The sequence below is a fragment of the Poromitra crassiceps genome, assembly GCF_964638095.1.
Source record: "Poromitra crassiceps genome assembly, contig: HAP1_SCAFFOLD_585, whole genome shotgun sequence".
NCBI classification, from domain to species: domain Eukaryota; kingdom Metazoa; phylum Chordata; class Actinopteri; order Beryciformes; family Melamphaidae; genus Poromitra; species Poromitra crassiceps.
Window position 1 is genome coordinate 63,290 of NW_028151823.1, and position 24,066 is coordinate 87,355.

The 24,066-nt window shown below is 44.6% G+C and overlaps 1 protein-coding gene across 1 annotated transcript; it reads right to left on the minus strand.

The window, feature by feature from the left end:
• Window positions 1–15,351: 15,351 nt before the first annotated feature.
• Window positions 15,352–23,783, minus strand: LOC310771388 (uncharacterized protein; the record flags this gene model as incomplete). Its single annotated transcript, XM_083664011.1, has 5 exons — window positions 15,352–15,472; window positions 15,938–16,054; window positions 16,480–16,596; window positions 20,750–20,829; window positions 23,757–23,783. 5 exons carry the CDS (start codon window positions 23,781–23,783, stop codon window positions 15,352–15,354), a joined length of 462 nt encoding a protein of 153 aa, XP_083520137.1.
• Between the last annotated feature and the right edge of the window lie 283 nt (window positions 23,784–24,066).

Here is a 24,066-nt window from a genome sequence, read left to right on the forward strand (position 1 = left end):
TCTCACTGGTTTCCTGGATGCTGCTTCAATCTGTCTCACCTCATGTTCATCATTGACCTCTCCACTCCCTCCCTCTGTGAGGTAATGCTCTGTGTAGGTCTGATTCAGAAGTGTTGGGTTTCCTGCTTTAGCAATCCCCTCAAACAGACACTGGAACTTCTCCTTCAGACTGGATTTGTGATTACGTTGGCACACTCCAGCAAGAGTTTCTGAAAGGACAAATTACATCAATCAGTGGATGTTGCTGTAAATATGAGAAGTGTAAATATTAATATGCGAATGCATACTTTTCCTAACCACATGGCATCTATTCTGCTCATCACTGGTGGACAAACAGGTCCTGACTGTGTGTGCTACCCAATGTGAAATGCATCTGTGGTGGCATTTGTTCTTAAATAATACTGTGTTCAGCATTATACACCCACATGAATAAATCAATGATTTTAGCTGATGATTCATGAGGATTGTGAATATTATTTTGCAATCTGGAATTGAATCAATCTTTCTTGAGAAACGTCTATATTTAACTAATCATATATCTCCCATTTTCCCACCACTTCCTCCCTCCATCATGTTAAAGCTGTTAAAGCCTCTTACTGCTCTGCAGAGAGTCAGCCAGCTCCTCCTGCTTCATTCTCCTCAGGAAGAGCAGTGTGATGTTTAGAAAAGCCTCCTCCTCCTCCCTCGGACTCTCTAAGCATTCTGGGTAATCTTGACTCAGAACCAGCTGGACTCTCTTCAGCTCTTTCTTCACAAAAGTGACAATGTTCTCCTCAAGCAGCTGCAACAGAATAACATTTGAATTAAACATTCTGAAAAATAATAATAATACTGTAATAACATCAGATCCACTGGTCTAAAGAGTGCAGCATGAAGACCTCATCAACCAACACTCTTTATTTTACCAGGCAAGAAGTTAATTAAGAAAAATTCTTATCTACAATAATGACCAGGAAGTAGGCAAAATACCTCCTGGTGGAACAGGGTTTGGGGAGAAATAGTCTCAACGCCAGACCCATGAGAGTTGTTACGCTGATACACTACGTTACTGCATGCTGCAGATCTCTCTCTGGGTCTGGGACACTCCCTTCAGCCAGCTGGGGACGGAAGTGAACCGTTCACTTGGCCAGTGATTGGCCAGTGGTGGATTCAGTCTCCACCACTCAGTAACGACTTTGCAATCTGCGATCAGACGACACGGGAGTAGTGTCCTCTAGAGAGAGAGTGGCGTCAGCGGAGGACCAAAATGTGAGACTCATTAGCCAATGAACAGCCAGGAATGGGTCTCGCGCTACTTTTGCATGATAAAATCAAGCTGATAATGTACAATTTGATTCAGGGGGGGGAAACCCTTTCAGAGTACAACACAAACTGTCTATTTTGCTGCAACTTGGCAGTGCTGCTTAATCCAGGACCTTAATTCCTGGAACTCTTGAGAGTAAAAAACTGGTCCATTGGAGTGAATGGAGATATAGGGGGACTCTTCTATCTACATGGCTCTGCACGGGAGGCGCAGCCCATTTTTCGAACCGCTCTCTCATTGGTCCTATGACCTGTCACTCATTCAATTTCAACCCGCCTAGACCTGCCCTCAAACCCCAGCAGTGGCTGTGAAGTGGCACAGACTCATTTGTGTAGTATGCGGAGCGCAGGGATTCAACATAATATTTGAGTCTTGGGAGAGACTAGAGGAGAAACAACAACAACAACAGACCAGAGTAGTTGTTTTGTAATTCAGTAGCTGCAGTAAAATGTGTTGTACATTTACACACCATAAATATGGAGTCTAGGTCTGTTTGAAGCTCCTGGACAGACTGACCACTGTGAACCTCTGACCTCTCCTGGTGGACTCTGGAGAACACATGAAGTATTAGGTAATATGTCACACACACACGCACACACACACGCACACACACACACACACACACACACACACACACACACACAGACGCACACACACACACACACACACACAGTGAAATCCACTGTAAATTAGCGATGCACGATATGGATTTTTTTCAGCCGATACGATAACCGATAAATATCCGCTTCTCCTGGCCGATAACGGATACAATAACCGATAATTATTTCACATCTTTGTATTTAAAGAAATAAGTTCTTAACCTGTATTTTATGCACACCTGGGGTGACAAAAGACAGATGTGTTGAGCAAAGATGGATGATTTAAAAGACTATTCCATAGCTCTGACCTAACCAAATCTAACTGACATCACTACTGTGAACACAAAACAAAGAGCACTTCTGATATAATATATATGATTGTTTTAGTAAAGTATCACTCAATTAAACAATACAAAAAATAAAGGCTTTTATTGAACTGAACCGCTTAGTCTGCAGATAAAACACAATGACAAAAGGCAGCCTAGTAATTTAGACTTTTATTGTCATGTTACTGATCCTCTTTGAATTTTGCATTGGGGCCAGTTCTATTGAAGTGAATGGGGAAGACATGGAAAGATTAAAGATGAAAGAAAAGACACTATGTGATGTTGACAGATTTCTTTTATGTAATGTGTGTGTTTGTTTTCCTTATTACTGGTCTCCAGACAGATGATGGCTCTGTCCAGTTCTGCATACAGCTCAACTCAAAAGTCCCTATTTGGTTTATAGTGGGACTCCTGGTTAGCTTAACACATTCACTGCCAACAGTTTTTTTTTTAGTGTAGGTAGCTTCTGCCAAGGTTTTTTTTGAGGATTCTGGCTCATCTTTCAAGAGCCGAGGATTATTTTCTGCTAGGAATTTGTGAACACAAAATATCTCAAAAGAACTAATAGAATGTGTGCTTTCTCTGTCTAAAAGAGTTAGTTTGTAGAGTTAGTAGTTATGTAGGCATTAGCAGTTGAATACAGCATGGTTTCAGCATCTGAAAAGGAAAGTTGAGATAAATGCCTTTTTGTGAAATTCGATAGAACAGTCACTTTAACCATTTATTTTTGGCATCAGTAACACATCAGACATCTAAACAATAGTTCTGAACAGTAATTTCCTCCATAACACCACCCCCACCCCCCTCTCCTTCAAACTCCTCCCTCCGTGTGTGTTCTCCTCCTCCCTCCGTGGCTCTGCAGCGGGCGTGTCACAAGCGAGTTTCTGCTGTCTGTGCTGCCTGGCTGCTGGCGGCCGCTCTTTGGGCGAGTCTGGATGGGGCTCGTTCGTTTCTGGGTTTTCGGTTGTGAGCTCAGCTGGAATGAAGCTGCGTGCGATTCTGGGCTTTCTGCTGGTGTTTCAAAGTGTGTTGCACCCATAATCTATTATGCAAATTTGCAATCCCCCACCGCCAGCTCCCAGCGCGAAAGCGAAAGCGTTTTCGCCAATCCATTTTCATGAGAATGGCTTCCTCACGCTGCTGTTTTTTCTTGGCTTTCTCTCGTCTGGAGAGCACTGTCGCCACTTAGTGGGTCGGTAAAATAGGTTATACACATTCAATAGCTCCCATATTTTTATAGGAGATGTAAAAGGGTTTGATCCACATCCCACCGTCAATTTTTTTTTTTTTTTTTTTTGACGAGATACTGTAACTCGTCGACGGCAGTCAACCGTTGGATTTTTTTGACGAGATATCTCGTCGACGGCAGTGAACGTGTTAATAATGTTAGTGGATTGGATTTTGGAGTTCATACTCCCAGAGCTGGCGTAAACCATATAGAATCATCTTTACCCGAAATGAAACGTCCAGGGATTGTGTGTTTAAGTGCTTTGAATACGGGGATGTTTGATCAGCCTGAGTGCCTGAGAGCAGGCCACGCCAGTTGAGCTAGTGTTCGCTAGCCACAGCAGCTAACATGAACACTAATCAAATGCATCCTCGTCAGGTTTGGTTTAACGTAACGTAATGGCCACTCTGAGACTGCTCATACACATGAGGTTACTAACTCTGTCCTCAGCAGCAGCAGCAGCAGCAGCAGTACACAGGATGTCCCACTTCAACCCACCACGAACACAGAGCCACATGATCCTAACAGCAGTCCCACTCCTTTGAAACCCTCTAGCAAGTTTAGAGGTAAATCCTACTTTATACCTCCCAAGTACAGAAACCCATCTCTGGACATTTATTGTAGACTGGTTGAGAGGGATGTGTCTACTATCTTTAGTAAAAGAAAGGAGTACAAAGTGAGGAATAATCTATCTAAGGAACAATTGGATCAACTTAAGGCTATAAGGGATGATAAAACATTGGTGGTTCAGAGTGCAGATAAGGGGGGTGCTATCGTGGTCCTCAACCGCGACTCATATGACAGGGAAATCCAAAAGCAACTCAACAACTCTAAGTTTTACAGAAAGTTCTGTCTTTAAGACACAGGTTCACAGTCTACTCAACCAGCTCCTTGAAAAGAAACTTATCACGAAACCTGAACACGCATTTATGAAAGTTGAGTATCCAATCACACCTGTATTTTATACTCTTCCTAAAATTCATAAATCATTTGTGGACACACCCCCTGGACGCCCCATAATTGCTGCTATGGGTTCCGTCACTGAAAGAATCTCGGCCTTTGTGGATAATTCTCTTCAGCCCTTAGTGACAGCCCTCCCTTCATACACAAGGAGAAGGACACCCGTAGCACCCAGTGCATGTTGGATCTCATTGAGTGTGTACAGTGTGCTCACATCTAATGATTGTTTATATGGTGCTGATTTCTTTCTTCAGGTGTCAGGAGTGGCCATGGGGTCCAAGTAGCCGCGACACGCAACTCTAAATGGATTCTCCTTTAGAGTTGCGCACGGCTTGCCCTTCTCCATGGAAGTCAGACCCAAAGCAAGCTCGGCTGGCTTCAAACATGCACGAATCACAAAGACAAAAGTACTGACACGTAGCCACGGGTGTCTTCCCTCACGCCGGTCTGGCAACGATGTTTGTTACCTTTCAGTTTACGAGTACTATGCTTATTTGTGTAGCCGGAAACGGTATCTTTCCCTTTTCAGAGACTCTTCTTCTGGGGGCGTGGCGCTGCTGTGCAGTTGAAAGGCGGGCACGCCCCCAGAAGAAGAGTGGAGAAATCCATATTCACGGACTTAAAATGACTTTATTTAATAAAGTCAGTGGTGTGAGTGTGAGAGGAATTCAATCAATAGACAATAAGATTGGTGTGTTTAAAATGAGATATTCCACTAAATATGGCTAAAACAGATTCAAATATGCAAAAAAGGCGGAAAAAAAATTGCGGCCGGCGGCGTGGGCCCCCCTAAAAGCTTCGCCCCCTCTGGGCTGATAGGGTCGCTCCGCCCCTGAGAAGCGCCACTCTAGACCATACCATCATCCAAGGTATGATGGCCTTTTGGCCTGATCTTGTTTTCCTTATGTACTTTAAGGGCTCTATCTTCCCGACGGCGGTAATTTTGCGTTAGCGCCCGTTTTGCGCTGGAATAGCGCCATGCAAAGCCCTAATTGTGGGCGTGTCGGCCCGCTGCGCTTCACGTCATCTCCGCGCACATCTCCGTATAGGCGTGTTTATGCCCAAAAGTATTGTGGAGGTGTGGTAATGCCTATGGCATGTGGTCTCCTACCTAAAGTAATCTAATGTTACACCACAGACCTGTATGGTCGGGAATTATGTAGCCTAATAAAACCATGACAAACAAATTCTCATTTTTAAATCAAGGTGTGTTTTTTCTGGAATGCAGGCTATAGTTGAAACTCAACGTGGCATTCCGAGGAGAGAAGAGTGTGTGCAGGCGCGAGTGGAGTGACATCCATGCCGTGAGTAAATGTATCCAAGCAAGGACTTCCTGCACTGCACGGAGATGTAGAGACTGTCTGCGCTCAGGCGTACGTCTGCGTTTGCGCTAAGACCAGCTATTTCCTGGCGTTAAAATTGAGAGCACCCAAGGCGATTTCTTATTTCTTATAGGTGTTATTGTAAGTCGCTTTGGATAAAAGTGTCTGCCAAATGACGTAATGTAATGTAATGTGATTTTTTTCTAACACATTGCGCTGTAACGCCTATTTTGGAACGGGCAACTCCCAAACCTCTCTTTGTGCTCGGCACATACCGACGGTATCTTCCCCACAGCGCTAAATGACACTTGCGCGAGACACATGATAGGGTAGAGGCCCACCGACACGCCCGGGCCACGCCTACACCTGTGTCACAGCGCAAAGCTGGACGGTGGAGGCAGACAATAGCTTAAGACGCTGGGAAGATAGCAAAAAGAGGCGCGCACACGCAGCGTAAAGGCAGCGCAAACCATAGTGCCGTACAACGATAGGGCCCTAAGGGTCTGATCTATCAACACGTTCTCACTCCGACCACGTAGCATATTGACGCTTTGTCCCGTCCCTTATGCGCCACTTGTTACTAACATGGTACCCTTGAGCGACCCATGAAACCACTTGGGCTTTCCGACTAAACTCAATGCAAACCCATAGAAGTCAACTTTGACGCTTATGGCAACTGCGCCCCCATCATCCTAACTGCTCGCCCATTAGTCAACTGCTCGCCCATTAGCGTCTGGGGGGAGGTTAGGTTTAGGCGTGGGAGGTGGGAGAGGTTAGGTTTAGGGTCTGGGGGAGGTTAGGTTTAGACATGGGGTGGGAGAGGTTAGGGTTAGGGTTAGGGTCTGGGAGAGGTTAGGTTTAGGCATGGGGTGGGAGAGGTTAGGTTTAGGGTTAGGGTCTGGGAGAGGTTAGCTCCTCCAGACGTTAATGGGGGAGCAGTTAGGCTAACGGGGGAGATAGGCTAATGGGGGAGCAGTTGCCATAAGCGTCAAAGATTACTTCCATGGGTTTGCATTGAGTTTAGTTGGAAAGCCCAAGTCGTTTCATGTGTCGCTCAAGGGTACCATGTTAGTAACAAGCGACGCACAAGGGACGGGACAAAGCGTCAATATGCTACGCACTCGGAGTGAGAACGGGTTGGATCTATATGTATTTTTACCCTGTATATATACTTGATGGTTATGTAAACATAATTTGTCTACTGTGTGTCTGTTGTTGTGCATCTGTGGCTTTTATGTAACTTTTATGTATCTTTTCTGGAGTCATGTGACTATCACATGACGGGTGTATTTAAACATGGCGTCTTTGTAACAATTTTATGTCTGACGGCGGGGACACACCGGTACGCGGAACTTGCGCGCATGCGCCGCGCAGCGCACCTCCGCGCAGAAGTCGCTTAAAGTGTCCACACAGAGAGCACAGCTCACTTTGTGCACTCTGCTCGTCCGCTATATATTTTGCCCCAGATCTACTGTCTTCGTTATCATGGGTAGTAAATAACGACATAAATATATAAAGTAATATGTTTGGGATAACTGTTAATGGCTACCTTCGTTATAAAATGCAATTGCATCATATTTGTCTGTTCTCCTCCCGTTTTCCCAGTGCGTGCTGTTGTAGAGAGAAGGCGAGTCCTAGCTCTCTACTTGTTGCTCCGCAGGCAACGAGCCCCTAGAAGCCGCTCCCCCTCTCCAACTGCTGTTTCTCTCTTTGCACACTTCCAAAGGGGCAATCGTAAATAAACATTATTTCACTTTGAAATTGGTTTTATTTGACGAATGTCCGGTTTGGGAGTTCCTGTCTGCCCTGATCTGATCTGTTCTGCTTGACAGAGTCGCTCACAGGCGCAGATGGCCGCGCAGGAAAATAGAAATCCAGGCTGAGTTGCGCGGCATGAGCTGAGCTGAGCTGAGCTGAGCGTGAGCTGCGCGCTGCGCGCAATTCGGTGTGGACTGACAGATATGTTAACATGGTGTCCTAATGAAAACTGGCTGCGCACAAGGTCGTGCCGCTCAGCTTACGTGCAGGAGTCGCGTGCGGTGTGTTTTCACCGTGAGGAAGAGCAGTAGCTCGAAACATCAATGTTGGATGGCTAAATAAAAAGGTAATTGGAGCTCCAGTGTTTCACTTTGTACTGTTTTTTGGTTGTGCGCGACTGCCTCCAATACTTTTTGGTTTAACGTAATGCCAGCTCAGATGTTTCCCCTCAATAGTGCAATAGTGTTGTTATTAGGGCTGTCAGCGTTGCGATTAAGGGCCGACCGTAACGCGTTATTTATTTTTAATCGTGTTAATCGCCTGACGCTATTTTGTCCCTTCGTAGCACCCGTACTTGTAGTCAAGCTGGTCGCAGCCGTTTCCTGTCTCCTGCCTGTGCAGGCATGGAGGATAAAGACAGCAATATGCTTCTAAATGGCTCGTTTTACTTTAAAAAACTCCCAAATGGCACAGTGGACAAGTCAACCGTAGTTTGCACCTTGTGTAAAACGGAATTAAAATATCACCGAAGTACATTGAGTTTGAGCTATCACCTAAAAGCTAAGCATACCGGAGCAGCTAGCGGCCAGCTAGCAGCCAGCTAGCTAGCGCGAGACTCATCACTCATTCCTTCTTCAGAGTCTCGGATGCGCGGGTCCTCTAACCACTGGGAGGTCGGCTCCAATGGCTTCACGCGATATACACATTATCAATACACAGTTTCCAATACCGAGCCATTATTCACATGGAAGTGCCAAAGTTTTTAGCTCAGACACACCCTTCTTCGGCTGTGTCTCAGCCGTTTACATTTAATAAAGGTTTAAAGTTATGCATAATTAAGGCCGTGGCCCGGTTGAGTGACAGGCGGCCATACTGCCACTGGATAGTGCTTTATGGTTAGTTGTTGTCTGAGCTCTGGTCTTGTTTGTGGTGTTGCAGTCTTTTTGTCCATTTGATCCTGCAGCTGTAGCCTTGTCTCCTGCATACAAAACCAGTGTCTGACACATTTTAATTCCATCTGTTTTGGAGTCTGGTCCGTCTGGTTATGCCAGTGAGCTAATCAGCTCACGAAGCAGACCGCACTGACTGGCTGCACTGCTGTGTTAGTTAGCGATAATAACAATACGACGCCCAGTCGGATATTTTCAAAATAAAACGATTCTGCACAAGTATAAAGCACACAGAAGCCATTGAAAACATTTTATTTTGCTATTTCCCTGCCTTTCTGTGTGTGCATGATGCAGGGGGAGAGATTGACAGCACGCTGTGGCACACACACTCAGTCATAGCGTGATCAGTGTGAATCTGTTTTTGACAACTCGGGAAAGTCAGCGCCAGACAGCGCCCGGCACATCCCCCCCCACCCCACCCCAATTTCAAACACTCAACAGATCTACATGAATCACACAAATGATCTATTTTGGATTAAAAACTGCGAATTTCGCCAAAAGGTGACAAGTTTGCACCCCTGCTTACCTTTGCTCAGTAGGCTGCTGTCCATCTTTGAAATCAAGAGGATGATGCATAGACCAGTTAGTCCATGGGCCAAGGCAAAAATCGGTACCACCTGAGGTGACCGCACGATTTTGTTATTTTTGTCTTCCTACATGTCTCTAGTTTATATTTTGGTATGATAACCCTGCTGATTTGGTAGCTTAAGGATAGTTATCACTCTGTAAACAAACCTACCCCCATATAAATGACAAAACCCTGATTTCTGTGTATTAGTCCAGATGATATGTGAAAATGATGTTCCCTTTTTCGTAAAAGCATGAAACTTGGTACGCTTATAGTTTGGGGCCCTGTACCGTTTCAGAAATTGAGCCATCGCAAAAATGCCTTGTGGCGGCCATTTTAATTCTGCCATAAGCAAATTATGTAGTTTGCATCATATCTCCTGAACCACACATGCTAACACTGAAAAGGAGATGTCTATCCCAATGTTTTCATGGTCAAGGATTACAATGATACCATATAGAACATCATAAACTGTTAAAGTTACTAATCAATGGTGAATTTGATGACGTTGTGAGAAGGAAATGACAGTATCTGATAACCGATGCTATAACTTCAAAGCCATGACCATTCTCTGGCTAAGATGTTTTGATGAGTGATTTGACTTATATAGACCTTTTGTTAAAATAGCGCCCAGGTCCCTCCTAAGGATCCTGGGATTTTCCTTGCCAGATGGCCAAATCCAAGATGGCCACTGGCGCCATGTTAAAAAATTGACTTTTGACCCAGAGCACATAGAATAATGTATGAAGACACTTTTCGGTGTAAGTCAACCACGAGGAATCCGATTCTGACATCAGTTTGACATTATGGCATAGTTTTGACCCAGAATTCCAAGATGGCTGCCATCCAGTATTGTGGAAATGTAACTTTTGAATGGGAAGGTATACTGTGCGTTTGGGGTTTACCACAAGGAAGGAGATTAACAATGGTGGATGTTTTGGGAGTCATTTCAGAATTATGTTCACTGAAAATATGTTAATGTCAACACCCATTTTACCTTGGTACTGCTGTACCAACTACCCCCAGGATTTCTTGCATTAAAATATTTAATGAATGTATGACAAGATAACTAAAATAAGCTCTTTTTATTAGCTGTAGCTATAGATTCTGAATCATCAGATTCTGCTCATCATCTTTAGCCAAGTATGCTGTGTCATACCGGTCGATCACACAGATATGTCAACATCACCATGGCGGACAAGGATGATGGATGACACCTTGTGGACATAGTCCGACCACTTGTATGGGGTGCCATCTTGTGTCTGCCAATCCAATTGCTGATGGAGTTGCCATCATCTCGATCATGCCCATGTCAACGAGAGTGATGTAGGGTTCTTGCAGCCCTACAGATTGGAGATAGAGCTTCTTCTAGATGCGCTTGCTCTTCTGCGTCTTCCTGTATGTGATGTTGGAGTTGAATAAGGCCACACATTCATCAAAAACACAATGTTCCAGCAACTCGTGGAGGTTTACAAGTTGACCACAACCAGGTCAATCACTGCCTTGGAGCGCTCCACTCCATCTCAGCAGCTCCTACCTTGAGTTCCTTCCCGGGTAGTCTCGCTTGCCAGACTCCCTCCCTACAATGGCAGAGTCTGGCTGCTAATACCTCCACCCTGGTATAGGGGAAAAAGGCTCCGTTCACCTTTACAACTATCCACCAAACGTATCAAGCAGGCCTGCTTTATTGCACAATCCAGATCCAACCGTTTTCAGCATGTAGCAACGAGCTAGCATTGTTGATGTTGTTGTTTCACAGTGGCACAGGCATTTGAGATAGACAGATTCGACACGGAGGGAGTGGAAACGAAATCCATAAATGGTCGCCACCAGTCAGTCAGAGCGGGTTGGAGCATGCATGCAGGGAGGAGGGTGGAAGATGATTGTGATGCTGCAGACGCGAAGTGCCGCTGTGTGTAAATTCAGCTCGAGCAGGACCCTGGCCATTCACACCAGACGCACTGCTTTGCTCCGCGCCGGTGACCACTTGTACTGACTTCCTATCTGGCTTCACACAATCACTCGCGGGTCTCACACAAAAATAGATCAGACGCCGAAACAATCTCTGCATGGGGCGAGCCGGCCTCATCACGGCTGGTCTGACGGAACGGTCTAATGTGCTAACAAGTGCACCAAAATGAAACTGGCTGCGCTTCCAGATGCTTCGTCACTTCAGCGTCTGGTGTTTTTGCTCCTTTTCGCATCCACTCATTGCAGACTTAAAATCAGCCCATGCTGCAGGAGAGGAGAAGTTGACCAGATTCTTGCAAGTCCCGGGGGCCCTATCTTCGCAAAAGTGGTACGCCGCGCGCAATGCAAATTGGGGGCGTGCACAAGCGCATGCCTGTTATAATTTTACTGGACATAGGCGTGCCACAATCAGCCGTTTCTGCTCAGAATACGGGGCAGCACCTCTTACACGCTAAAAAAAAGCACCTCTTACGCGCTAAATACTCTGCTGCGCTTGAGCGCACCATAATCTCTATGCTGTGCAGCGCAGCGCAGAGTAAAATTCCTTTTGGATATGTCATTACACACGGACATGCCCACGCCAGGACATCAAATTCTGCTGCTAAAATTGGATATTAGCAGATAATTCAGTGAGGCAATGCAATCAACTATAACTCACTGAGAAACTTTTATCACATCGCAAAGAGGGAAATTAATTGAGAAAACTTGTTGGACAATGGACATAGGCTATTCACCTTCACCTTTCCCACAGTCTCGCTGGCCAGCCTCCCCTCCCACGCAGGTCTCCATAGTGGGATTGCGATGGGCGGCGCTTAGCGGCAGTGCCCTTGGAAAATAGTTTCCAACAATCCAACTTGCCCTTTTCAGCGTGTAGCAACGAGCTAGCGTGTAGGTTTCTGCCGTTAGCTTGCTAGCTAGTTAGCGTTGTTGTTTTCACTGAGGCGGCAGGGCACTATTTACAGCGACACACAGGGAGGAGAGAGCGGAAGCTGCTCTGATTGACGTGGTCGGAGCCAATGACAGAGTTTGTAATAAGCCGGGAGCAGACATCCGGCACCCACTGAAACAGTCGCTCCAATGGGGAGCAGCTGTAGAGCAGGGGAGGGCTTATCCCAGTTGCCTGTTTCCGTGGCGCCAGACTCCTCTCCCGGTAGGGAGGGGAGGCTGGCCGTGGCCAGCGAGACTAACATAATTATGAAATTACCCTCAAAACACAATAATTGTCATTACTAAACCATGTTTGGTCGGCATGGATTTGCAATTAAAATAGCTATAATTCACCATTGTTAATCTCCGTCCTTACTCTAAAAATGGTAAACCCCAAACACCACATACGTATATGTTGCCATTCAAAAGTTAAGTTTTCACGCTACTGGATGGCAGCCATCTTGGAATTGTGGGTCAACATTATGACAGAATGTTATGTCAGAATCAGATTCTTTGTGGTTGACTTACACCGAAAAGTGTCTTCATACATTATTCTAGGTGCTCTGGTTCAAAAGTACATTTTTCAAGATTGTACCAGTGGCCATCTTGGATTTGGCCATCTGGCAGAAAGTCGGAGGATGTTTGGGAGGGGCCTGGGGGCTATTTTAACAAAAAGGCCCATAGAAGTCAAATTACTCATCAAAAAATCTTAGCCAGAGAGTGGTCATGGAATTGAGGTTATAGCATCAGTTATCAGAAACTGTGATTTCCTTCTCACGTCATTAAATTCACCATTGCTTAGTTACTTTAACAGTTTATGATGTTCTATATGGTATCATTGTAATCCTTGACCATGAAAACATAGGGATAGACATCACCTTTTCTGTGTTATCATGTGTGGTTCAGGAGATATGATGCAAACTACATAATTAACTTATGGCGGAATTAAAATGGCCACCGCGAGGCATTTTTGTGATGGCTTAATTTCTGAAGATTTACGGGGCCCCAAACTATATGTGTACCAAGTTTCATGCTTTTATGAAAAAGTGAACATGATTTTCACATATCATCTGGACTAATACACATAAATCAGGGGTTTGTCATTTATATGGGAGAAGGTTTTTTACAGAGTGATAACTATCAATAAGATACCAGATTGGCAGGGTTATCATACCAAAATATAAACTAGAGACATGTAGGAAGACAAAAATACAAAAATTGCGCGGTCCCCTTAGGTGGTACCGATTTCACCATTGGCCCATGGACTAATTGCATTGTATCCTTCTCAAAACACCACTGAATTCACCAAAACACCACTTAATTCACCATTAACTATTCATGTGAACAGTTTATGATGTTGTATAGGGTGTCATTGTAATCCCTGACCATGAAAACATAGGGGTAGACATCACATTTTCTGCGTTATCATGTGTGGTTCAGGAGATATGATGAAATCAGGGTTTTGTCAGTTTTTGGGGGTAGGTTTGTTTACAGAGTGATAACTATCCTTAAGCTACCAAATCGGAAGGGTTATCATACCAAAATATAAACTAGAGACATGTAGGAAGACAAAAATAACAAAATCGTGCGGTCACCTCAGGTGGTACCGATATGTCAAAATTTGAGCCTTGGCCCATGGACTAAGTCACTCTTCATGGACACACAGCTGGGTACAGGGGAGTCTGCTCTCTTCTGCTGGATCCTGCTAAGGATTGATCAAACAGGGTGGTGGCAGTGAACATGTTAGAGAAGCAGGGTTTTGACTAGTAGGTTGCCAGTTTGAATCCCAGTACCAACTTTCAAAGTCAGAGTGAATGATTCTTTCTCCACCCTGTGCAACTACCACCACTCGACCTTGAGCAAAGATCTCAACCCCCAGACGGATCTGGTAGCTGCTCAGTGACCACCAGGGGGCTAGCTCAGGGTTTGACCAAGGGGCAAGCCTACCACCTTTCCCCTGAAGATGCGGAAGTCTTTGTTTAAGCTGTAATTCCTCGAATGGCCACTTGAGGCAGGACTCAGAAGTCCCGTCGTTCCTGTTAAAATGCCCCAACAGTAATTAAACATCTTTACAGCCTGGACCGAAACACGGTTTTGGTCTATATAGCTAATTTCACCTTTTCATAACAACTGTAGGGGGGTCAATTTTTGCATAACTCAGCCGTTTACATTTAATAAAGGTTTAAAGTTATGCATAATTAAGGGCGTGGCCCGGTTGAGTGACAGGCGGCCATACTGCCACTGGATAGTGCTTTATGGTTAGTTGTTGTCTGAGCTCTGGTCGTGTTTGTGGTGTTGCAGTCTTTTTGTCCATTTGATCCTGCAGCTGTAGCCTTGTCTCCTGCATACAAAACCATTGTCTGACACATTTTAATTCCATCTGTTTTGGAGTCTGGTCCGTCTGGTTATGCCAGCGAGCTAATCCAGCTCACGAAGCAGACCGCACTGACTGGCTGCACTGCTGTGTTAGTTAGCGATAATAACAATACGACGCCCAGTCGGATATTTTCAAAATAAAATGATTCTGCACAAGTATAAAGCACACAGAAGCCATTGAAAACATTTTATTTTGCTATTTCCCTCCCTTTCTGTGTGTGCATGATGCAGGGGGAGAGTTTGACAGCACGCTGTGGCACAAACACTCAGACATAGCGTGATCAGTGTGAATCTGTTTTTGACAACTCGGAAGTCAGAGCCAGACAGCGCCCGGCACACCCCCCCCCCACCCCCCACCCCAATTTCAAACACTCAACAGATCTACATGAATCACACAAATGATCTATTTTGGATTAAACACTGCGAATTTCGCCGAAAGGTGACAAGTTTGCACCCCTGCTTACCTTTGCTCAGTAGGCTGCTGTCCATCTTTGAAATTCATAGGATGATCCATAGACCAGTCACTCTTCATGGACACACAGCTGGGTACAGGGGAGTCTGCTCTCTCCTGCTGGATCCTGCTAAGCATGGGGGGACAACAACATCTAGGTTTTAAAAGGTGGGGGGACATGTCCCTCGAAACCCTAGTGAAAACTTCGCCTATGTGATGCTTTTAAATGTCTATTTTATCCTCTTCTTTTATTCTCTTCTTTTCTTGTGTCGACCATCTTATGTGAAGCACTTTGAGCATCTGTGTATGAAATGTGATATACAAATAAACTTGACTTGACTTGACTATGTCTGTTCAGTAGAATCAAATAATAAACGTGTCTGTTTTCAGTTCTTACCTTTGCTCAGTAGGCTGCTGTCCATCTTTGAAACTAATAGGATGAGCCATAGACCAGTCACTCTTCATGGACACACAGCTGGGTACAGGGGAGTCTGCTCTCTCCTGCTGGATCCTGCTAAGGATGGGGGGACAACAGAATCTAGGTTTTAAAAGGTGGGGGGACATGTCCCTCGAAACCCTAGTGAAGATTTCGCCTATGTGATGCTTTTAAATGTCTATTTTATCCTCTTCTTTTATTCTCTTATTTTCTTGTATCAACCATCTTATGTGAAGCACTTTGAATTGCCTCTATCTGATTTGATGCAAACCCAATGCTGTGGCAGGTACGGGCAACAGAAGACACAAGGTACCAGTAGAGGGTATGCTTGGTGTCCAAACTACAGTATAAAGACAAAGCTGTTGTGAAATGTCTATTTTATCCTCTTTTTTTATTTTCTTATGTCATCCTCATCATCATCTTATGTGAAGCACTTTAAACTGCATCTGTGTATGAAATGTGCTATACAAATAAACTTGACTTGACTTGACTATGTCTGTTCAGTAGAATCAAATAATAAACTTGTCTGTATTCAGTTCTTACCTTTGCTCAGTAGGCTGCTGTCCATCTTTGATATCAGGAGGATGATGCATAGACCAGTCACTCTTCATGGACACACAGCTGGGTACAGGGGAGTCTGCTCTCTTCTGCTGGATCCTGCTAAGGATTGATAAAACAGGGTGGTGGCAGTGAACATGTTAGAGAAGCAGGGTTTTGACCAGTAGGTTGCCAGTTTGAATCCCAGTAACAACTTTGAAAGTCAGGGTGAATATGTAAGTCTTTCTCCACCCTGTGAAACTACCAACAATTAGACCTTGAGCAAAGATCTCAACCCCCAGACTGTTCTGGTAGCTGCTCAGTGACCAACAGCAGAAGGCTGTTGGTCACTGAGCAGCTCTGGTATGAATATATATAACTATGGATGTGAGGCAGAGCAATGCTGCAAAAGAAAATATGTTCAGCAAAACCCTTCTGGAATCTGGATAGTTAATTGTAATAAAAGAAGAAACTAAATCAACAGAGTATCATGACTTCTTTCCTCTGTTCAGTAGAATCAAATAAACTCATCTGCTTTCCGTTCTTACCTTTGCTCAGTAGACTGCTGTCCATGTTTGAAGTGAAGAGGAGGATCCATAGACCAGTCACTCTTCATGGACACACAGCTGGGTACAGGGGAGTCTGCTCTCTCCTGCTGGACTGGCCTTCAACACAACAGAGACAGACAGAGCTTTGACTCTGGATAATGAAGGGTTAATGATGTCACTGCTGAGCTGTAATGATGTCACTGCTGAGCTGTAATGATGTCACTGCTGAGCTGTAATGATGTCACTGCTGAGCTGTAATGATGTCACTGATGTCACTGCTGAGATGTAATGATGTTACTGCTGATCTGTAATGATGTCACTGTTGAGATGTAATGTCAGTGCTGAGCTGTAATGATGTCATTGCTAAGCTGTAATGATGTCACTGCTGAGTTGTAATGATGTCACTGCTGAGCTGTAATGATGTCACTGCTGAGCTGTAATGATGTCACTGCTAAGCTGTAATGATGTCACTGCTGAGTTGTAATGATGTCACTGCTGAGCTGTAATGATGTCACTGCTGAGCTATAATGCTGTCACTGCTGAGCTGTAATGATGTCACTGCTGAGCTGTAATGATGTCACTGCTGAGCTGTAATGATGTCACTGCTGAGCTGTAATGATGTCACTGCTGTGCTGTAATGATGTCACTGCTGTGCTGTAATGATGTCACTGCTGAGCTGTGAGATAGAGAACAGTTATCTCATCTTACCTCTTAGCTTTGGTCCGGCTGTCATGTTCCTCAGACAGAGAGAGCCCCTCCTCTCTCTCCTCACACTGACTCATAGTGGAGCCAACAACACCTTCACACAAACACACCAACATGCTGTTAGCTGCACTCAGTCATTACTACAAGCTTTTATTACAGGATACATTTACAAAAACATACACAGCTAACTTCATCTAGCTAATTTCATTGGTAAAATAGCTGTTGAATTCAACATTGCTATAATCAGAGCGAAATATAAACACATATTGCATAATTGCACCTCAAATTAGGTCAACAAACACTTTGATGATGTCAACTCGGACAAACTGGAGATCTGAAATGATACCTGAATTTCTGACATGTAATTCCGACCTCGACAAGCGTTCAAAACATTTTTTACAGGTCAGAGCTAATTTTTCCAGTGTTCCAAGTTGTCTTGAATGCGGTATTAGACTCGGGGGATTGGCAGTCATCTTGGATTTGAGATCAAATCTGACTTCCCTCCACATCTGAAAATAAACCTTATGGTAGGATATTCACTCACTATGTGAGAAATGTCATGCTTTACTCAAAAAGTGCACAACTGTTATGAGCACATTTGAACATTAGACCCATGGGATCAGCGGCCATCTTGGATTTGAGGTCAAATCTTACTTCCCTTCCCTCCACATCTGAAAATAAGCATTATGGTATTAAATAACTATGTGAGAAATGTCATGCTTCTCTAAAAAAAACAGTGCAAAATGATTGTGGTTATCCACTGTACTATTTTTATTTACCTTCAACTACCAACCAACTCTTTTTTGTGGCAATTTCATCTCCATATTTGCAACAGTAAAATGTTTAGCCGAACATCGATTACATCTCAGCCTGTCCTGGAGGAGGGTCCCCAGTTGGGCTCTATGTTTGGCCTCTAAGCTGCATCGGCCCTCACAAGGTTCCTCCTCTCCTTTAAGGTGAGGCAATCCAGGGGCTATAAGGTTTTCTTATGGCCGTGGGGTTGTGGGGTTGGGGGCGTTGTGGGGTTGTGGGGTTGTGGGGTTGTGGGGTTAAGGGGTTAAGGGGTTGGGGGGTTGTGGGGTTAAGGGGTTGGGGGGTTGGGGGCGTTGGGGGGTTGGGGGGGTTGTGGGGTTGTGGGGTTGTGGGGGTGTGGGGTTGTGGGGTTGTGGGGGTGTGGGGTTGGGGGCGTTGGGGGGTTGTGGGGTTGTGGGGTTGTGGGGTTGTGGGGTTAAGGGGTTGTGGGGTTGTGGGGTTAAGGGGTTGGGGGGTTGTGGGGTTAAGGGGTTGGGGAGTTGGGGGCGTTGGGGGGTTGGGGGGGTTGTGGGGTTGTGGGGTTGTGGGGGTGTGGGGTTGGGGGCGTTGTGGGGTTGTGGGGTTGGGGGCGTTGGGGGGTTGTGGGGTTGTGGGGTTGTGAGGTTAAGGGGTTGGGGGGGTATTTCTCTGCCTGGGCTCCACTTCTCATATCTTTGTGGGAGGGGGAGTGGGGACTGGGGTAGTCGGTGCCGGGGTAGCTCAGAGTGGTTTAGGTTAGGCTGCAGATTAGCCGTGATCGTATAGTGTTCAGGCTAAGATTAGACTAGATTAGAGTAGGTCAGGACAGGGCAGACTAGGCAGTAGATTAGTTAGATTTCTTCTGTGCTAGTTAGTTCTGGTTAAGGTTAGACTAGTCAGAATGTCTACAGTTGACTGATTGAGTAGCAGCTGTGCCAAAGGGCGATAATCCAGTACTATCGTTTGTCGTCTATTCAGTGGCATCATAACGCCAGGTAATTATTATATATGATAATATGATAATTGGGAGTACCAAATTTTAATTTTGCTTAATATATGACCCATATTGTGATATACATTATGTTTCTAAACTGACCCCTGTGACTATTCGTGATACTGATTTCAACCATATCGCCCAGCCCTAGACAGTATACCCTGTCTATTCTGCTCTCTCACAGCTATGTATTTATCTATGTGTTTGCCAGTGTAGGAATTTAGCCAGGGGCCACACACACACACACACACACACACACACACACACACACACACACACACACACACACACACACACAGGGCAAAAATGCCCCCAAGAAATCTCACATTAATTCCCCTAAAAAACATGATCATGAGGCAAAAATTGCCCCCAATATTTTGATAATTGTATTTTCATTCAATAGATTTAAATCCCATCTGTATCACACTCAGCACCTGCAAGCTGGATGCCAGAAGACAACGATGAAGAACACACACAAACAGCGCTGTTGTTCACACTACACTTTAGCAACTTTATGCATTAATTACTATTTTTAAAGTGCCCCCAAAATGTTGTTAAAGCCCCCAATTTTTAGACCATGAAGGCAAAAGTTGCCCCCAATATATTTCTTTAGAGAGTGAGAAGACAGACGCTGCTTATTCTCCTCTGTCAGTTCTGGGTGTGTTCATTTGATATGAGGGTGTGGCCTCATAACTTCGTGTCTAGTCTAGTCTGACATCATAATGGTCTACCTGAAAGAGTACTACTGTCTGTCCACTAGATGGAGACATTAACCACATCATCTACAGTGAAGTAAACTGCAGAGCAGCACACAATAATGCATGGAGGAGTAATTTAGATGTTATATCATGATATTATATACTATATGTAGATGATTTGATAATCGCATGTCATGTTTGTCTACTGTGGGCCACCGTAGTGTTTACATGCTAAGCCTATCAGCGTGCCTCTAGCCCGGTGTGTGTCTGAGTACCGGTAGCGTGTAGCCAGTTGGATATCACATGCCAATGTATCTGCACGCAACTCTCGCTATTAAAACTAGTAATCAGTTCACAGTGTGATCCTTGACTCACACACCACACATGAAGAAGAGTTTACATGGTGTCAGAATTAGGTACGAACTCATCGCCTGTGTGAGTATTTTTTCCGCCTGACAACCTGTTTCTTTTTGCCGGGGAGAGACGAGACGATAGTCAGACAACATGGCAGACGGCTTTCGCAGACCGGACCCCGTTGTTTTTGATGAAAACGTTGCAGAAAGCTGGCGAAACTTCGAGAGGGAGTATGATATTTTTGTTGCAGCAGCACATTACTTACTTTTAAAAATAGACTAAAGACTTTTATGTTTACCGTCGCTTTTAACTGCTGACAGCTACTATGCAAACCCAATGAGTCCTCTATAAGTTTTAGCTCTTTCTGCAACTGCCGCGCCTGTTGCTTATTGCACTTTTTATACTCTTTTTTTTTTAAGTTTTGTTGTGATGCTTTTAAATGTCCATTTTATTTCTTAATGAAGTTGCTTAATGCACTTTTTATACTCTTTTTTTTAGTTTTGTTGTGATGCTTTTAAATGTCCGTTTTACTCTCTTCTTTTCTTTTCTTTTCCTGTCAACCATTTTATGTGAAGCACTTTGAATTGCCTCTGTGTATGAAATGTGCTATACAAATAAACTTGACTTGACTTGACTTGACATTATGACAAGCCTGCGAAGACAAAGGCTTATATATTCCTTAACCTCGCTGGACCAGAAGCAGTTGAGTGGGAGTGTTCATTTGTTTATGCAGCGGAGGTGCGTGCACCCGGGGACGGCGGAGCAGTGCTTGCCCGTGCGGAGTCCAGGGAGGACCCCGGAGTGTTTGAAGAGGAAGTTTCGAGAGGTCTGCAATCCCCAAAGCAACAGGACAATGGAAAGACACAAATTCCACTCGAGAAACCAGAAGCAAGGTGAGAGTATCGAGTCATTTTTCAGTGATCTGAAGATGAAAGCAAAAAGGTGCCACTTTGGAGATTTGACTGACGAGCTAATCTGTGACCGGATTGTGTGTGGCATTATTAGTGACTCTTTAAGAAAATCTCTGCTGAGAGATAGTGAACTAACACTTGCCAAAGCAATCTCACTCTGTCGAATCCATGAGATGACAGAAGACACACAAGCCACCAGTGTCGATGCAGTGAGGCCATTTCAAGGCAGAAAGCACCAGTCAAAACCACAGCCATTCTCCCAGGCCATCACAAGATGCAACAACTGTGGAGGTAGTCATGCTGCTAAGCGGGAAAAGTGTCCAGCTTTCGGACAACAGTGTCATCATCGCAACGAGCTAAACCACTACAAGAGCTGCAAGTCTAAACCACGCAGCCACAGCAGTACAAACAGAAAGCCTTACAGACAGTCTGTGCATGAAGTGACAGTGGAGCAGCCCACATATGAAGATGAAACGTTTTATGTGGACGGTGTCGAGGTCGATGACTGTGTTGACTGTGTCAATTCATATGCAAATGAGAAGGACGAAGGATTCGTCACAATACATATAAATGGCAGGTCAACAGAAATGAAAGTGGACACAGGAGCAAAATGCAACGTTATGTCACAAGAGACGTTCAAACATGTGGCTGACGGCGAGCAGCTTGTAAAGCAGAGGAAAGCTACAAACCTCGTTGCTTTATGGTGGAACCAGAATTGAAACACACCACACATGAAGAAGAGTTTACACTATATAATTCAATGACGAGTGAGAATAGACCCTTTTCACGTGGGCCATTTTGTGTCAAAAAGGCAGAATAAACACAGGTGCAAGCAAAACACTAATGAGGGTTTCCAAATTCCAATCAAGAAGTTTGAAACCCTCATTAGTGTTTTGCTTGCATCTGTGTTTACCCTGCCTTTTCGACACAAAATGGGCCCCGTGAGAAGGGTCTATGAGAGTGCATCTAGAATCTGTCTGACGTCACAGTCTGCAATATCAAAATGGTTTCTGACTGAAGAGCGACATGTGACAAGAAGTTCTTCCATTTTACTATAGCAAGAGATGATATAGCCTCAACGCATTGAGGCTAACTGACAGCAAACTCACAGGAGTCCATCAACAGCCACTTCAGACTGAGCTTGAACCACAATCAACTAGTTTCCTAGCATGAGCGCATTGTTCTAATTGTGTTCACTGTAATGCTATGATCACATGTGAGTTTCCACTGGGGGGAAAAAAAAAGAAGAGAAGACAGACTGCTTATTCTCCTCTGTCAGTTCTAGGTGTGTTCATTTGATAGTCTAAATAAGCAAATAGGCTAACAGTTTTAACAGTGTTAACAGTCTCATTAAAGAGCCAAGTTAGAGTAAAAGTGTCAGTAAAGTACTGTTACAATAGCCTACCTTTACCTGGAGAAGATAATCTGCGCCACACCGAACAAGGAAATGATGAACTCGCGGAGGGCGGAGAGAGAGAGAGAGAGAGCGCGAGAGCGAGAGAGAGAGAGAGAGAGAGAGAGAGAGAGAGAGAGAGAGAGAGAGAGAGAGAGAGAGAGACGGTTGTGACAGGAAAAGGATATGGGACACAACCACAACCTCTGCACATCTTGTACATCAGACACTATAGCCTTAACCTTGCTTGCAAGATGAATAACCTCGCGAGATCAAAAGAGATTCTCTCGACGTTTAGTGAAATGTGGAGCTAAACCGTCCATCTGGCAGCGTCAGGTTAACATAGCCTAGGCCAGTGGTTCTCAAATGGGGGTCCGGGGACCCCCAGGGGTCCGTGGCACTTTGCCAGGGGGTCCACGAAAGGTTTTCAGGAAAATAAAAAAAATATTTATATATTTTTTTGTAAAAGCTTCATAGTTCAACAAAAATATTTTATGCTTTAAATTTAAAATGGTTCATGGATTAAATTCTAATCTAACAAACCTATCAATTTAAAAGTCAAGCACGTTACCATGGAAACAATTAAGCTTAGCCCAAAATCACAAATCAGAATGGGGGGGTCCCCAGTATATTTTCTATCTTGTAAGGGGTCCTTCGCTGAAAAACATTTGAGAACCTCTGGCCTAGGCTACTGTACAGATATCTTCAACTCCTTTTATCCTATTTTTAAACTTTTAAACTTTTGTCACCTAGCCTATGTACATATTTGTTTGCAAGACCGAAATGTTTACATATCTCTCTATTATAACAGGCTAACATTATAGTTTATATTATTGTTATTATTGTTACTATTATAGTGTAGCGAATCGATAATTCGCCAAGGAACCGGAGACTTGAAGTTGGTACAAGGCTTTTATTCTCTGGCTTCACAATAGCTCCTAGCAGCTAGCTTCGCTGCTAGCTCTACATGCAACCACTCCAACTCCCTCTCATAGTTAGACTGACTTCCGTCCCGGCCGCTGGTCACATATACACCCCTCCCCCTAGGAACACACCCACACATATCAGTTCCTAGCTACATACGGAAACACCACAATACCTGCAATTACCTGGATCGCTACATTTCCCCCACCCAACTTTAATGTCGCTCCCACGCGACACCCACAACCCACACATATCCCCCTGTACCAAAACACAACACCCCACAACATTTTTCCATCACCACATCAATTTCCCCACATAGTCTCTTATTTTTCAGCACACTTCTTTTCGCATTCCACCACCACCGTTTACATTTCTTACTTCCCAACAACAGTCTTTTCTTTTTTCCACACCCCCCATAATGTCTAGTTTCCCATTAGGCACTCCATAATGTCTAGTTTTTCATTATTTCCTTTCTTTTCCCCCATTCATTTAACACAACCCCAACATTTACATCATTTCTTTCTGACCTTTTCCCACTTCACTTCAACCACCATTTCCATCACCCCTTTTTACAGCTTCTGTCCCACCTGAAGCACATTACAGTCAACACAGCGAAGGCAGTAGTCCCGCACATCCTCCTTGTGTTTGCCCCAGTAGTAAAGTTCACTAACCCGGCGGAGTGTCACTTCAGGCCCGAAATGACCCTTCCAGCCGCAGCCCCCGTGCGTCCCCCGTAGCACCAACCCCCGCAGGTAGCTGCGTACAACCCTCTGGAACCCCCTTTCCCCTTGGCCCCCTCTCCGGGGGCGCGCGCAGCAGCAGCTGGGCTCTCTCGGA